This window comes from Epinephelus lanceolatus, chromosome 11, assembly GCF_041903045.1.
Source record: "Epinephelus lanceolatus isolate andai-2023 chromosome 11, ASM4190304v1, whole genome shotgun sequence".
NCBI lineage: Eukaryota > Metazoa > Chordata > Actinopteri > Perciformes > Serranidae > Epinephelus > Epinephelus lanceolatus.
The window spans coordinates 25,178,792-25,196,650 of NC_135744.1; the positions used below are offsets into that span (position 1 = coordinate 25,178,792).

At 42.8% G+C, this 17,859-nt stretch overlaps 1 protein-coding gene across 8 annotated transcripts in view; it reads left to right on the forward strand.

Annotated features, from left to right (window-relative positions):
• sipa1 (signal-induced proliferation-associated 1) overlaps positions 1-17,859 on the forward strand; it is a 50,303-nt gene that overhangs the window by 11,734 nt on the left and 20,710 nt on the right. For 6 of the 8 annotated variants that reach the window (XM_033637379.2, XM_078172414.1, XM_033637365.2 and 3 more), the window contains exons 2-4: positions 13,820-15,440; positions 16,320-16,444; positions 16,541-16,729. In XM_033637379.2, the coding sequence (XP_033493270.1) occupies positions 14,336-15,440; positions 16,320-16,444; positions 16,541-16,729 (1,419 nt within the window). In that variant the 5' untranslated portion in view covers positions 13,820-14,335. Of the gene's footprint in view, positions 1-6,935; positions 7,063-12,922; positions 13,121-13,819; positions 15,441-16,319; positions 16,445-16,540; positions 16,730-17,859 lie in introns of those variants that run through there. The other 2 variants (XM_078172411.1, XM_033637386.2) reach the window with 2 other exon arrangements.

The window sequence follows — 17,859 nt, forward strand, 5'->3', positions numbered from 1 at the left end:
ATGTCAAACAATAGCACAAGTTAGGTACTTTCTTTCACAGTGGCAGAGCAGCACGTAGGTTGGGTTTGAAACAATAGCGCTTCAGTTTGTGTTCAAGGGTGCATCAGTTTTTAGGTTGTACTATTTTTTACAAGAGGAAGTGAGGTTCTAATATGGACAATACTATAGAAGGAGCTTTTCTGAGCGTACTTCCTCTTTGCATTTACTGAAGGGGGAGGTCCACTGATAATGCATCCGCTATGAGTAAAAAAATAATCCAAAACAATATCTGTATGCACTGATTCATGAAACGTTCACATTTGCTGCTCCAACTCCCACTGACAGCGTCCGACTAGCAGCTTGTTTTCCCAGTAATACCCTGCGTCTTTACAAAAAACCAGCTGAAATAAAGAACTGAAACTGGACCAGGCGCCACTGAAGTCATACGACAGATGACTTCAACCATATGGTTTACTGTACACGTGCACGTGGGAGTCAGACACAGACTTAGATATAAGTCATAACAAAGCGGCTCTGGTTTGCGTGCGTCTGTGTGTGCATCCCAGACGGCTCGAGAGTGGACAAGGGAGCAACCAACCAATGAATTATTAACATCTTGGTAACCCTCGCCCCCTTTCGCCCAGCCTCATTAATAATTTATTAGGCAGAAGACTTTATTTTCAATTTTTGAAGGACACATTTAAAGGATGTCCTTCAAATTAAAAGTATTTGATTGTGTGGAGATGATGCTTTGTGGAGCCGACAGGGAGGTTTGACCTCCACATACAACCATAACAACAGCGCTATACAGCCGAGCTGATGCAGACAAAGAAAGCATTTACTGACTTTTTTTGCTGATTGTTCATTTTAATATTTACACTGGTTGGAATATTTTCTGCTCCAGACTTTTTGGAGCTACTTATGCCCCTTCTTTGAAATAGGAAAAATAAATAACAGCGTACAAGTTGTTACACTAACCTTAAAGATCCAATTAGCATCACATAACTGACAAGAGAATGGTGCGGTTCACTTTACATTTTCCGTGTCGTGTGATGCTTCAGTCACATACGTGACGGAAACAACCGCAACTTCTTCAAATGTTGTAACCACTCTTCTGTTATCCGTCACCTTGAAGTGTTGTTAAAACATCATTAGACCAATAACTCAAACAGCAGCAGTCAAGCAGTAGTGACAATACATGTGTCATATTTAAGGCGGAGATGTATGGAGATGTTTGTGCAGAAAGGAAATGAATGATTATCAGTGACAGGATCAAAATGTGGATTACATTCATACTTGGCAAGAGTGCCAGCCTCTGTAGCTGAAAAATATTGCTCATAATAATGAATTCCTTCAAAAATCTGCTCTTTTTCTCAGCCACTCTGACAGTCATCCTCTTTTTTTTTTTTTCTTTTATCGGCCGTTGAGCACCGGTTGCCAGGGATGCAGGCTTATGTGTCTTTGGGGACCAATAGCTCTGACTGACGTTTGCAAACTGTTTCAATGAAAAAGAGAGATAAAACACGTTACGAAAAAGAGAGTGCTGCAGTACCATCCACTTAGCAGCCTCTGGACTTGGCCCAGTTCACTGTCCGCAGTGTGGTAAAGGAAGGAAGGGAGGGAGGGAGGAGGGGGGGTTGAGGATGCCTAGAGCGCGCGTTGGGCATTAGAATGAACTCATTTTCTGAATCAGATCCAGCCACATTAATACACGTTTACTTTCTTAAAAGCATTGCAGCCAAGTCAGTAAAGTGTCACATATTCGGCAGCAAAAGCAGGGATGTAACCTGACCTCGAATGTAACAGGGTTGCGTGGGATCAATAAATGAGAGTGAGACTGAGCCCGGCTTTAAATTTCCCAAAATCAATCACTATTAGGAGTTGATTTAGACCTTGTGGTTAAGAATTGGCAAGGCAGCTTTTAACTATGAGGATAGACAGCGATACAGCTGACCTCCAGACTGTGAAGCTTGACGTTCGCTCACCTAGTTAGGTATTCACTGAGATGCAGTAAGCGGACCTTGGTGTCAGGGCTGGTTTCTCCATCTTTAATTATCATTTTAAAGGTCCAGTGTGTAACATTTAGGAGGGTTTAGGTGTATCTAGTGGTGAGGATTGCTGATCACAACCAGCTGAACCTTCTCCTTGTTAGGATTCTTTCAGTGTTCATTGTTCAGGAAGTGTTTACTAGGAGCCGAATTATCCACAGAGCTCTCCTCCTCTCCAAAACAATCGGACCAGGTGATTTCAACCAGTAAAAACACTGAATAAAGCAGTTTCACGTTACAAATCAGTGTTTCTCCTATGCTGTTTGGCATTTCAGACACAGGCCGCTAACCTAGCCCGTTCATCTGCATTCACCCTTTTTTCTGATAACTTAAGATTCAGAACAAACAGACCCAGTGATCTAAACCAGTAAAAACACTGAATAAAGAAGTTTGACGTTAAAAAAATTGGTGTTTTCTTGATGCTGCTCGTCATGGCTTCTTACTACAGTGGCCGACGTGACAACATGCATGGTCCTATCTAGAGCCAGTGTTTGGTTTGTGCAATTTGTGTTACTTTAAAAACATGGTGATGCAACATGGCAATCTCTGTAGACGATGACCCGCTCTCTGTGTAGATAAAAACAGCTCATTCTAAGGTGAAAAAACAAAACTGTTCTTGCTGTAAGGTGGTTATAAACGAAAGAAAACATACTTATTATATCATATTCCATTTTAGCCAATAGATCCCCCTATATCCTACACACTGGACTTTTTGTCAAAACAGTCTGCTGCTTTGAAAGTCCACTTGCCTAATATGTGGTCGTATTTGGTGCATTTCACAACTTCAGTTCTTCGAAACAGAAGGACAACAAGCACAACATCGCATTGCAAATCTGAATAGTTGCTGCAACTTGATATGATGGAGTTGATAAGGCTGCAGTAAGTGCACAACTTTTGTCACTGATCACATCTAATTGCTGCTAAGCGGTTAAGCCGATTTCCGCAGCTTCACCTGAGGAGAAAACAGATCCAATCTCAATCGCCTATATCAGGACGCAATCTTCCTTTCACCATTAGACACTTCAAATGTCTGCCACATCAGCGTTAATTATGATAAAAGCACATGAGCAGAGGTTAAGTTGACTGCGGTTACTGGCAGAGAGCAAAAAAAAAAAAAACAGCTGCTCATTCATGCTGCAGTAAGGCGGCCAGTCTGCCATAGGTGTGGAAGTGTTGAGTAGAAATGATGACGACACCCATCCTCTCAGGGATCAAAAGTCAGTCATCTCTTCCTGTTTCACAGGACGCAGACTTGCATGAGTGGGTGCGAAATAAGTCAAGCGGCCATGACTTCCCCAAAACAGTGTTTGTTTTAAAGGACTCTCCTCTGACTTCAGTTTGTGTCCTCACATTGCACACCAGAGGCCCATTAACCTTGTCCTGGAATTAACTGGAAGTAGAACTCATTTATTGTCATCAGTTAAACCAAATATCTAAAAGTGGTAGTAATTTGCCCTTCAAAGTGAATCTGGTGCAAAAAAACAAGGAAAAAAGTATGTAGATAAAATGATGCTGCTTCACACTGTAATCTTACATTTCCCTTTCTGCTCCGAGGGTTTCAGGCAGACCCACCGTTGTCATCACCTCTGACCGACACGACGGAGCTCAGCACACAAAGAAATTGATTTTTCAGCACTAAAATAAAGTCTAGTTTATCTAGAGCATGTGAGCACAATACTGAGATAATTACTGTCCACTGGCTGCTCACAGAGCTTTAAGCTCCGAGATGCAGGATTAAACACTGCTGTCTACATGCATTATTGAGTTTCTCTGGGATGGAGAGCGGCTCTGGTACTGTGAGAGGATCTGCGGAGGGCAGCATCCTCCAAGTGTTTTAGTGAATGCTCCAAATCTTTCAAAACAATCCTGGAGAGCATCAGTTGAATGTCTGGGTCATCCCTCCTGCACTGATCCTGTGGCAGAAGAGAAAAACAAAGACGCTGTGTTATTCTGTTTATTATTTAAATTGATGCAAGGCTTGAAGAGCGCTGTACAGATGACACTGTCTGCAAACTATTGAGAATGCAGTTGGTTTTATGAAATATTCTGACCTTATGAATACATGTCAGAGTTATTATCCATGATTGGATTCACATGGCGAAATCAGCTTCAGTCAGTGTGGATTAAAGGCAGGAGAATGACCGATTTGTTGAGATACAGATGACATATGTAATATGTGAAGTGGCCAAACAACCAGGTCATAGAGATTCAAGTCATGCCAGAAAGTCAGCAGATCAAATTCTACGCAGTTCTTCCTCAAAGTCATTTAATACAAAGTGTTTAAGTGGTTCTTGCTAAGCAGCCCGGTGAAGGGTCAAGTTTCCGTTGATGTGGCGGTAGAGTTGTGGCTCAGGGAGTATTAGAGGTCATGCACGGTTTCCATCAGATGCTGCACTGACTGATGTGTGTGAGCACTGTGAACGTGGGCAAGTGTAACCATATAGAGTACTTACTCCCTCATACAGGGGAAAAGATAGTTGTGTGTTGCTACCTGATATCTCATGAAAATAATGTCTGGAGCATGTCTGTGTTCCCAGGGTCGTATGTTGTTCTATGTTCCACATCTCAGTATTTTCTTAATATGTCACATTAAAGAGACCTTTCAGAGGTTTTAATCTTCTCAGCAGTGCCTCTTTTTCCAAGGTCAAATGTTCAGTTTATGTTTCCTTGGGTCAGTATGTTGAAATTAGGTATATCAGTTTAGGTTAATTTTGCCCGACGCTAACTGGTAACTAACTAGTTAATTTTTAATAAAAAGCACAAAATTAAGTGAAACACAAGAGGCCTTTCTATCTGTTTAGAAATTTGAATGTTTTGTGAAGGAAATGTTTTGCCCTTTATTTTAGTGCCCACTGCCCACCCTCCAGTCTCCACCTGTTAGCTTATGTTAGCCTTGGCCGCTCTGCACTGCACACCAGCTGGATTGAGTGAAAGCCTATCGGCACCACTCATTTGCGATTATTGGTGGTACACATGGTGGCCACCCTCCAGCAATGCTAAAGGATTTTGTGGCTCAAAATGAAGCCGCTTATGCAGTGTTCACCATGTTAGCACCACCAGCCACGCTGACACTGCTAACGGTGCTAACAGAGCTAACAGCGATAACATAGTTAACAATGCTAAAGGGGGTTTGCGGCTCAAAACTGAGCCGCTTATTCACCTAGGTGATGTGGGTGGAGACCAGAGGGTGGGCACAGTGTTTCCACAGCAACACTGTTGGGTTGGGACAGTACTGCTAGTGGTAATTACCAAATGACCAGCGCTGTTAGCTAGCTTCCACCAGACCTGGTTGGTGCACAGTACACAAATTTGTGAATCCGAGGATAGTGAAGGAATGTGCCACAGTTCTCTGCCTGTGATTGGCTTGTACTTGTTGCCTTCGTTGGTTGTACTGGTTAGGTTTTGGCAAGAGGTGTGGGATGGGTTAGGGTTAAGGCAAAAATGTCAGAGTACCCCAGTCAGATGCAGAGTAAGATGGGCCAAGGTGGATATTATGCATCAGCATGTTAACACATGTTAACGCAAACCGGCTGTTTGTCTCCCACCAAATCTGGGTGATGTGCAGTGCAGTAAACTGAACAGTAGCAAAATGAACCCATAGGCCGACATGCGTAACTGGTCAAACGTATTCTTGGTGGGTAACCGGTGACATCCCTAGTTGAAATCACCCACATACAGCATATAGCATACTGATGTTTTGAAACCTACATCCTAAAATTTGCGTGCAAGACAATTTACTTGAGTTTTGACACTAATATTGTCACGGTTGCTGAACGAATGTTTTCATTCAAAATACATTTGAAAAGTCCATCTTAATTTTTCTGTTATTTAAACTGTGAAGATAGCCCCTACCAATCTCTTACAGTCAGTGGTGAAGTGGAGGGTATAAGCAGGTGAACAGGATGTACTCACCTTTTTTTCTGGCTGCTTACAGTATACCCACCTACCAATCAAAAAGCCACTGGAATATATAGGAGTCTACCCACTTCCCCTTTGGTAACCTACATATCTACACAGTAGTACACCCAAGACAACATTGCTTACAGTGTTGCTTTATATCAAGAGACACGCATACCTCAAACACAACACAGAGCTATAGGCCCTCAGGTACATACAGTAGGACCCTGATTATATTGGGATGACCCCATAGTGTCAATAGCAGTTATCTGTGTATCAGCAGTGACTTACTGTTTTATGTTTTGGCATTATGTACTTGTAATCATGTTAGGAGAGTGCAACTACACCATGATGACAGTTAATCTTTAATCTTAGGTTGCTTAAAAAAGAAATAAACGACTTCAGGTTTGCAATTGTTCCTTTATAGTTCAGCATGACAAAAGTAATAAGTTACAATATTGTGTCCTCTTATGGGAGCAATTTAAACCGGCGAGATGCAGCATCATCACAGCCAAAGCCGTGCACGTTAACAATCAGAGTACAATCAGCTGTATTGAATGCTTTGGAAAAAAAGAGCTTCCCGTTGCTGTTTATTGTCTCAAGCCTTTATAATATCCTTAAGTTCTTTTTTATTGCCACTCAGTCAGTCCTGCTATTACGAAATGATCCATTTATGATCATATTAGGGTTTGGTTTAAGCCGTACTGATACAAGCTCGTAAGACTTTTCAGCCTGAAATATCCTGGGAAAACATTAAGCTGGTTATCAATAATTTATGTGGGTTTTTTCCTGGGTAGCTTTTTTTTGTATCAAAAGGTAGTTGTTTAAATAACAAAGCTTCACTGCTTCTGTGTTGGGAGGATGTACAGTGACATTTAAATTGGCAGGCTAAAATTTACTGAGCATACAACAATGGGTTCCCAAATAAATTGAAACTGGAGGGGGGGCAGGGACAGAACACTTCAGTTCCTCTTCACTTTGTATTTATATGCAAGGTATATCCCACACTTCTCTATAGCGGTAACACAGACAGAAGACAGTTTCTTTTCAACGGTAGGTCACCATCAAAGTGGTGGTCATATGTATTTCAAAGTGTGGACTAGTGAAGATTTACTGAAGACGTTGCATATCAGTAATGGTAAGAAAATCTCTAGCCTTGCTTTTAAAACATTTGGCTCCTTTCCACGAAGTACCATCTTCTGTTCCCGTACTTGATTCTGATTCAAAGGGAATGTGTTTATCACGCTCACACAGTGGTAAACACGGATGAAAAATAACTTAATAGCACTGTACCAGATAGAGGCTGCAACACAAGACAGATTATGTAGATGTGAATCATGCAAATAACTCGGTGATCCGAGTTCTGCGCGGCTCCTCTTCAAAGCCACTCGCTATTCACTCCTTACCAATTAGGAGGAAAATTGCAATAACTGAGAACATGAAGGCCTCTAAGAGGGTTTTCTTTCAGTACCAGTGTTTAAGCGTGTTATGCTTACTTTTGATTAGCACCAGGTACTAAGAAGCCACGGGAACTAATTAGGGCTAAAAGTTTATTTTGCACGTTAGAAGGTTTTGAGGCAGCTAATTAATATCACTGGTGTCACTTTTTTCAAAGTGTGAAATAAAGAAAGTTTGCTAATTGCTTAAAGTTTTGCTAATCTTATCTTGGCTGTGTTAGATATGAAAGACTTTTGGTACTTGGCACGGGGTTAGTGTGAGGAAGGTAATTTAGGACACTTTTTGGTAGATTAACAAGAAAACTGAAATTCAGAAGACTATCAATACTTCCACACCTACTAGACTAAGTGTTACTCTTAGAACGTATGTATCTCTGCTATATATCTATAAATAAAATATGTTGCCAAGTAAAATATTTTAGAAACTTTGGACGTTCATACACATCAAGATCACTCCGATGACTTGTTTAGGTAACTTCAGACAGCTCATAAGGTAAAATAGAACAGTCAGGTTTGTTTGTTTGTTTGTTTGTTTTTATAACTGGTTAAATCCATTTATTGGTTCAGTAATTATTTTACTAAATCATTATTGTAACCTTACTATTCATAAAAAAAAGATCCTCCAACTTCTCTGCCATGCTTTCCCTGTTCTTTTGCTGCCTGTTTTCTTGGTGCCATATTGTCTGCAATGGATGTGTGTGTGCTTGTGTGTGTGCGCTTGATGATGTTTGATTCTGGACTGTTGTGGCTGTCTGACATGGACTCGCTGCATCATTTTCAAGTTACAAAAATACTAAAAATGGCTCTATTATGACAGGTTGGCACACTCTAGCATAGGTCATGACATTATGGCACTTGGTGGCCTAAAAACATGCTGGTTTCACGTCAAAAAAATGTCCCATTTTACCTCAAGGCATTAAGTAGGCTACTCACTCAAAACCATTTCCCACAAAAAGTAAAGTGTGTTGATTACAAGGTAACAAAATGCAGCTCATCAACTGTTTCTGTTGTACAATTATTGTTTTAACTGCAGCTCTCTCATTACCAATCTAAGCCCTTTTAACAGCAGAGATCGCACTTTAGGGCCGCTACGAAGTCCCTTCTTTATGCCGACTTTGCATTTTTACACAGAACCAAATGACAGCAGCATCATTCCGTTCCAGTGTGTGAATTTAGCCAGCATGCCTGAATTGTGGAAGCAAAAGAAGCATGACGATCGTGACATTTTACACAACAGCGTCAGCCTCTAGTGTGACACAGACGCATCACGGCGCTTTATAAACAGTAACAATGGCATAACATGGCAATAACAATCATTTCCTATCTCTAATATATGGTGGCTGATCTCACCTCTGCTTGAAGGGTAAAGAGCTCCCGGACCTTGGTGTTTTCCAATTTTCAGCTTCAGTTCACCTTCTCTGAGTTAGCTGCTAACTGCTAACAGCTGCTTTGTGGGTCACACGCATAACACACCATCAAAACGTGACACTCATGCAGCCCATGATCCCATCCTGCTGGCTGACCTGTTTATCTAGACCTTGGCAAGACAACTCCGTCCCTCCATTCTGTGATTGTACTTTTTACACAGAATGGCGAGGCGGCATAGCAGCGTGAAATTCCCACTTTGAAGAGGCAGTGTGAATGTGGCTATAGAATATCATTATGCCACATGGCTTACCTTGCAAGCTGTGGAACCAGTGATTTTTTGACTCTTCACTTTGCCCATCCTAATTATCTCAGACTAATCAAGCACATTTGTATCAATAATGCAATGATGTGTTTGATAACTGACATATTCAAAGAGCTCAAGATGTAAAGCCTTATTCGTCCCATACGTATTACCTGACTTTACCCCACACATTAGTAGATTAAATCACAAGAATCAAAAAAGATTTCACAGTAAATTAACACAGTCAGTACTGCATACATTGTGTTCATATTTAAAACATGAACAAGAGTAGTAAGAGTCTACAGCGTTGCTAGTGGCTCCGTGAGGCTTTCCTTAGGCACAGCTGTGCTTTTAGCTAAATGCTAACATGCTCACAGTGGCATGACATGCTGATGTAAAGCAGGTTACAATGTTCACTAAGTTCAACATTGTAGTTTAGTGCATTAGCATGCTAACATAAACTAATTAGACCATCATTGTCATCCCTAGAGCCTCCTAGCATGGCTAAAAACACATGCTAATATGTTTCCTGATGGAGTGTCACCTTTTCTCACGCATTTAATTTAAGCAAAGCATCCAGTTGGATTGTGGGAAGTACAAATGTTGTTTCTCTCTGCCCAGACTAAGTTTTAATTTATATTTGCCTACCACCTTCTTCCTGCAACAACCAAACCCATCAAGACTGATGCAACATTTATACTGTACTAAGATTTTTCATCATCATCTTGTGTTTAAGAAGCAAACAGTTAAGTCATGACAAAACAATATATCTGCCTCGTTTGTCCATGCTGTCTTGTTGTTGTGAGGAATAAGATAGAGGTCACTGACACAAATATCAGCAGTCGTGGGTTGTTTGGCAAAAGTGGAGCCATTTCACCCACTGAGAAGAGTAAACAATAAAGCACTGGTGGACTGGATACCACATCGAAAGAGGGTGGCACTAGACAAGTTGCTATGGAAACAGGGACAGATTCATGGGTCTAGGGTCTTAAGAAGCTCAGGAATATATGATTTGTACAAAGGCGGTGAGTGATAAGTGTCCAAGTTCAACCCGCGCTCTGTGTTGGTGGAGAGCAGGAGTGTTTCTGGCCGACCCTGGAAGTTCAGTTTGTTGTTGGAACAACATGAAGGAAATCTGTGATTTTTTTTCTCTCGAAAAACAAACTTTCTGCCAATAATCTGCACTCCCACTTTAAGGCAGCGGAGAAAATTGATTGCTCACACCTTTTCAAGGCGTTGTGAAACATGAAGATGATGCTGCACCTAATGATTGCAGATAGGCGTAGACAAACATCATTTGTGCCCACATGGGTAATGATGTTTGAGAACATTCACAGGTTCCCAGAGAGAAACATGAGCAGGGTTTTAATGTCAGCAGCCCTGGCACCATACAGACGGTGCACAGAGGCTTCTCTATGTGACCCAGTGCTCAGTGTTTCAGATGGGGAGCTGCACACGGCCGGAAATGTCTTGAATCGTCAGGGCCTGGACCAATCAGAGGCGTTAAAAAAAAAAAAATCACATTTTTCATCACTCCACTTCTGCAGCATCTCTGTATCATTTGAAGCGAACAACATATTGAAGCCTCAAGTAATTCAGTAGTCCAATGTTTCGAATATTGATCAATCATATATGACAACAGCCTATTTGTAGCACTAACCATTCATATATGGAATTGTCTATCACTAATTCTGCATACACACCGGGCCAGAGCTGCCACTGAGGTCACTGAGGTCATTTCCTCTGTATCGCTTGCACATACTGATTATTTTAAAGGTGCTGTATACATAATTCAAAACGTTAGTATTATAACGGAGCACTATTTGCATGTGCAAGTAGTACATGTGAATCTCTGTGTGTGTATCCCACTGGCTAGACTATCACTACTGCTCTGCACTGCGGTCAAGTGGCAACCTTTAAGGCTGAAAAATGAAGCCAAAATGGAAGTGCCAAAAACTGCAGTTTTTTGAACGGCCACTTGAGGCTGGCTCCAGAGGCCAGTCAATCCCCTTAGACCCCCATAAACACATTTACAGACTGGTGTAAAAATGGTTTTGGTCTCAAAAGCTAATTTCCTCCTAATTCCTCAACAGCTATTTTTTTATAACTCACCCATTTATGTTTTATTAAGGCTTAAATTATGCATAATTAAGGGCGGCCTGCTTTGAGTGACAGGCTGTCTGCTGACAGTGCCCTCGACCTCTCAGTCAGATCCAGCCTCTTGCCCAAATATGGTCACTTGTGGCTCCAATAAACAAGATAGCTATGGCTAAAATGCCAAAACCAATGCTTTAAAATGGTCCACAAACCAATAGGTGACGTCCCGGTAGCTACGTCCATTATTCTGACAGTCTATGGTCCGGACAGTGTCCACATGGAAGCTTAATGCCCCCCCCTCCCCCTCCCCCCAACATTAACACCATTTTTTCTTTCAGCACTGTTGGCATGGTTAGGGCTGTTAGCACTATTAGCTGCTAAGCCACCTACATGTTGAGAACCATTTGCAGGCAATCCCGGCCCAGACTCTGGATCATAGATCTGTTTTGAATGTCATATACGGCTCCTTAAAGACTGATTCTGAGTCAGTGTTGTTAATTTGACCACTGCAGGCCAAAAAACTAAAATAACAGCTTATCATCTTTCTCCACCAGAGTGAAATTCCTGGTGCTGCAGATCATTCTTTATGGCTTCAGAATTACAGAAAATATAATTTAACTTTTAAACCAACACATAAAAAATAGGATTTTAAAGAATGTGCATCCTTTCAATGGGTATTTGCACGGGGGGAATTCAGACTCAGTATTTCTACAATCCTGACCATGGACCTGCATACATAAACATGCATCCTGCCTGTTTCCAGTCATTTAACCACACCTTTCCAGTCCCCTCTTGTATTAGCATTTAGATATATGTGGATTTTGAATATTTCTCCCAATACATGTTCATTTTCTACCAAACGCTGTGCGCCTCACGCTCTGCCAGGGGGGAATGTAGACTGAAAGACTGTTTGTGTCGGAGCATTGCACCAACAGAGCAACACCACAGAACTGCAATTCATATTATTGTTGATTTAAATGGTTAAAAGCTCAACATGATTGAGAAAACAGTGCCCTTCCAACATATTCATGTTTGCCCATTCTATGGAGACTTTAAAGTATTAATGTCTCACAGCTCTGATGGTTGGTATTTTAAAGAAAACAAGTAAGAAGTTGCAGCTTCAGATGATAGTTTATATGCAACAAAAGCATTCATGCATTTTTTAGTACTCCAAAACAAAAACTTGGATGTCTGCGGTTCTCTACTCTGACGTCCAACACCACTATTACCGTACTGACTATAATGAGAAAACAGGCTCTAGACAATGCTGAAAGTGATCAAATGCTGCAGCAGACAATACGAAACAATAACTTGTTACAAAGCCTAGTAAAAGCCTTGTTTTTCCTCTTTTTGAAGTGCAGGCGTGATCCACTTCAGTGTTCACAAAACCCTTTGAGAGAAGCTAAATCTGCAGTCAGCAACACTTCCTGCTAACAGTGAGTCCCTCCAGTGACACCAAATGTCTTCGAGATGATATAAGTGTATAAGAGCACCTCAACGCGCATTAGCATATCTCGACGCACTGCTGAAACCACTGATAATCTCTGATAACAGTTGCTCAACTTCCATATTTTGTTTACAGCTTTTTAAAGGCTTTTCACAGCGAAATGGAAACGTCTTCTGATAAATTCTCGTACCGCGAGGAAATAGGGAGAGTGTGAGAGCAGGCAAGGAAGGGAAACAAAGATTTCTTGTGACTTCCTCACTTTACTCATTTTCATGTGTGTGTGTGTATGTGTGTGTGTGTGCATGTGTGAAGCCTTTCTGGTAGCAGCTCTGCACCACTGCACCTGCTCTTTAGGCTGCAAGCAAGAGCGAGGAGATGCATGTGAAAAAAGCTAGACAGGAAGAAGCCTCATACCTTATTGAGAGCGACAAAAGGTTTCGGCTTGAGATGATTGACGTCAGTTTGGTCAAAGACAGGGCAACTGTGACAAATGATGACAGAAACTGGCCGATCTGTACCTTTGTTGGTAAGTTGCAATCAAATTGTAAGATGATGAATTGTATCGGGACTTGAAAAAGGGAAGCACACCACTTCATACGGTTTGCACAAAACTGTCGCCTTTATATGACTCTTAACCTCTTTGTTGACCTAGCGAGAATAATAACAGCTGTTCCAAAATGCTATATCCGTAGATCATGATAATGTTTCTGTTGCTATTATTTATATGCTCTTTTAAATACTGGTGAGAGAGAGTGAACTAGCAAAACTGTGTCTGTTTGTGCATGAACGTATGTGGGGGTGAGAGACAGTTAACACTTATTTCTCGTATGTTGGCAGAGTGTCAGCGAGCCAGGAAGGCCCCCTCCCCTGTGTTAATACTGTCTATTGTGAGCGTGTGCAGGGTGGATGTGCTGAGCATTAAGTCTGCTATGGAACTATTTAGGGAAACTTTGGAACGGAAAGTGTGTAAAGGAAAGAATAATAACGAAAGAAAACAGAGGTACAAGGCATTACTCAACAATAAACTGCACGTCAGACCTGCTTGCTGCTTTATTGTTGGAATTCAATACTTGTTTATCAAAGCCATTCTCCTCCACAAAGTGTTTCTGTGCACTCACTGACAAGCTGCTATGGGTTGAATATTAAGCTGTCGATTAAGATAGCAGCAGTGTGGGTGAACGATGAGGTTAAAAAAAGACATTTCTTTCTCTTTTTTTTTCTACAGGTGGCGAGTGGAGCAGACCAAAAGGGAAGCAGCAGGCACTGAAGAGTGCAGACGACTGGACGCCATGTTAGAGGGGTTGATAGAGACAGAGCCTCTCCTGCACAGAGGACTCGAGCTCCAGTGATGATCCTCTCATCCTTACTCCGCAGAAAGGACCACCATCCAAACACACATCTGCACACCTGGACAGACCCCTGCAGCGAGACACAGCTGCATATTCTCCTCAGTCTTCTTCATTTACACTTAAGAACTTGTTGACTTGTGGTAACAGAGTGTGGCACCTCACAGACACATCTATGAGAGCCCAAGGGTTGATAAATTTCAAACACCTTAAGTGGTGTGAATGAGGACTGTATTTGTTGCTTTCACTCAGAGGAGTTTATCATCTTTGCACACAGAGCTCTCGTTTCACACCAGCATCATAGAGACCAGGACAGAAATTTAACAGGGAGAGCAGAAAGCTCTGGACCAGAGTGGAGAAAAGATTATTGGACTGGAGTCGGTTTCTCAGGCACCATGCAGTCAGATGACCTCTTCATCCGCAAGTTTCGCCGTCAGAACATGCGGCCGCCTATTGCCACCGTCAACTTTGACCCTAAACGGGAAGCAGGTGTGGTGGAGTGGCCGCCAAGGAGGGAGGCTGATGGAGCTGATGGAGACAGCCTCACTCCCAGCCGTGTGGGGCTGACGCTGAGGTCGGTGGGCCGGGGCCACATCATGCAGAGAAGTAACAGCGATGTAACCTTAGGAGACTTGGACTCCTCCGGGAAGGCAGGTGGGAAAGCAGTCCGGGCGGTTGGTGAGAAGGTGGGTGCGGGGGCTCAGGGGGATGGGGGTGTGCTGCTACACAGGGAATATGGCAGCCTGTCCTCGCTGGAGAGACAGACTCAAGCCCAGGAGCCGAGCACAGACGACCAGGGGCCCCTGAGTCCAAATGCCCTCCGCTTCAAAGACCCTTTCCTACTTTTAGGACTTCAGGGCAACCCTCCAGAGCCTGATGGATTCTTTCGGGGTTTGTCTGTTTCTGTAGGGGACTCCCCAAAACCTGCAAAGCCGCCGAAGCCTGAAGGTCTAAGTAAGAAAACCAAACCCCCTCAGATCCCTCAACCAGGTCCATATGACAACATCGGGGGTGGGGCCTGGGTGAGGAACTTTGCCCACTACGATGTTCAGAGCATCCTGTTTGACCTCACCGAGGCGGCCACAAACAGGGACAGCATTGGACGGAAAAAGAATATCACCTCAGGGGCTTCAGCCGCCTCCCAGCTTCGCCCCCTCTCCCAAGCCTCCCCGTCCTCACCAGCACAGGGCAGTGGAGGTAACGGCGGGAATGCGGATGAGGCCGAGCAGTCGCTGCTGGACGAAGGTGACGGCAACGATAACGAGCTCCTTCTCAGCTGCCCCCACTTCCGCAATGAGACAGGGGGAGAGGAGCAGGTGGGTCTCGGTCGATCCCAGGGGAGGCGGGGACTCTGGTCAAGCCTGCGAACACCCAATGATGCAGTGTCAGTCCTGGAGGAGCCCAGAGAGAGTAACGTCCAACAGCAGGGCAAGAGCAACTACTTTATAGAGCATGCAGATCTGGGAGCCCATTACTATCGCAAATATTTCTACATGAAAGGTACGTGCAGTGCAAGTCAACTTCAATTCTTACCAATTCTGTTTAGTCAAAGGTTACGGTATTGTAACCCAAGTTCTATTTGCAAAGGTTCTGCCATCTACTGGACTATATGGGTAACACTCTTCCCCAATCACGAACACCCATTCGCCAGCTGAAATCTGCACAAACAAGCTGGCAAATCAGGATGTGCCTTCCCAAATACATGCAGATCCCACAGTATATATAGGGCACACATAATGATCTCCGCATCCTACACCTTCTTCAGCAAGCAGTGCAGGAGCAACAGGGCCCCTAGGTAGAGGGAGCCGCCCGTGCTAATAGAACTAGGGTTACTTTATCGTAACCTTTGTTCTATCTCACGCAGGCTCTGCTCCTACTTGACTCTGTGGGTACAGTGGGTGGAGCCTGATAAAAGAATGCCCTGTCAGAATATAACATACCTCTCCTATATATACTGTGGGCACATATTTGGGTAGGTACAACCTACGTTGTCGGCTATTTCTGTGGCCGAATACATGAATTGAGATAGAACTCCAGCTCAGCAAAATGTGAAAGCAGATTGTGTTGCTTGTAAGTCGTGAATCACTTTTCATCTCTGAACACGTCTTTGTCAGGGTATACATTTTCAGATATATCATCTTATTATTTAGGGGCTGTGCAACGGTCATTAGGGAGGAGGGGTAGGTCAGGCATATGTGCTTTTTTGCCATTAATATGTTGTTTTGATATGTTAGATGGAGGGTATTGCAGTTAAAGTGAGAGTATAAAGAAAATAATACCATTCAGCCCCCTTTCCACCCTAATAATTTTCATACAGTCCTCATATTTTAACCCTAAGACTGTCACAGTTGTATTTATGTGACTGTATTGTCATCACAGAACACCAGAATTTCTTCGGCATGGATGATCGCCTCGGTCCAGTGGCCATCAGTTTCCGTCGAGAGGAGAAGGAAGGATCCAGCGGAGCTCAGTACAATTACAGAATCATCTTTCGCACCACAGAGGTAACCCGGCACTTTCCTCTTCTCGAAGCCCTCCTCAAGTTCAGTGTGTGCAAAATTGATTTGACTGGATGTGATGACTGTGAATCGTCCCCTCAGATGAAGACACTGCGAGGTTCCATCTTGGAGGAGTCCGTGCCTTCTGCTGCTCGTCACACGACCCCTAGGGGCTTGTCTCCCAAGAGGCTACTGGAGTTCATCATGCCTGAGCTGAACCTGCACTGCCTCCGCTTGGCCTCAAACTCCCCCAAGGTCCGAGACACCCTGCTGAAGCTGGACGAGCAGGGGGTGAGTAAGGCTATGTCTGCTGACACCAAAGACTGCTGCATGTGTCAGACAGAAAGCTTCTCAGTACATCGGATATCAAATAGCAGCAAAAAGCTCTTTTTCAAAGGTCAGGCATAAAAAAAAAAAAATAAAAAAAAATTTGAAAAGCTGACGTTCTGAAGTCAGCACCTCCGCAGTGATCAGTCTGGTGTGTTTAGATGTGAAAGTGCAGTTATTATATCTGTTTACTCCTCTCTCAACTACCTCTACCACTGTGCTGACTGTTCACTCACCATGTGGTACAGCAGCTATGTTTGTCTAGTGCTATTTTGCATTAAACCGGTTGGGCGCTATAAAGACTGCAGGAGTGCTGAGGGATGACATTTATTTGTAGGCCAACACAAGTTAACATTGCCCTGGTTCCCTCAACAAAAAGCCAATGGGATTTTTCCATTGAAATATTGCAGAAAATAAGATCTGTGGCAAACAAAAGTTTATGATACCTCCATGTTTTGTTCAGCAGGATAATCTTCACAAATGAACATGATTTGTAAATAAGAATTTGTTCTTAATGACTTGCCTGGTTAAATAAAGGTTAAATTAAAAAAAATGTTTTTTAAAGCATACAGTAACTGCAATCACCAGAAGTAAAAAGCTAGCGTTAAGCTATAAAAGAACTACATCATGATTGCGTGACTTCATTGTTGTCACCACAACGAGGCTGTAAAGCCGTGCTCGGCATGATGATGCTCTATAGTCTCATTTAGCCACTTGTTAACAACTGTCTTTTTAAAGACGAGTAAAGGCGAAATTTCCAAGTGTGGTATTTATTGATGTATTTGATGTTGTGGAACAAAACGTGAAAGTCTCTTAAGCTTGTGTGAACCACAGATTTTATTTCAAACATCCAACCAAAAACCCATTCAAAACACCCATAGACTTCAAGATGAGGGAACCACAGGAGTGCTAAAATGCTAACTCACTTCAGCGTTTTAGGACTCATTCCTGCACCACTCTATTGGAGACACCAGCATAAGACAGCCCCACCAACACAATCAGTTATTTGAACCTTGCCACAACAGGACCGTTATTGGATCCCTGCTACAGCATGATGTAGAAATGATAACATTATAATTCAATATACACGAAAA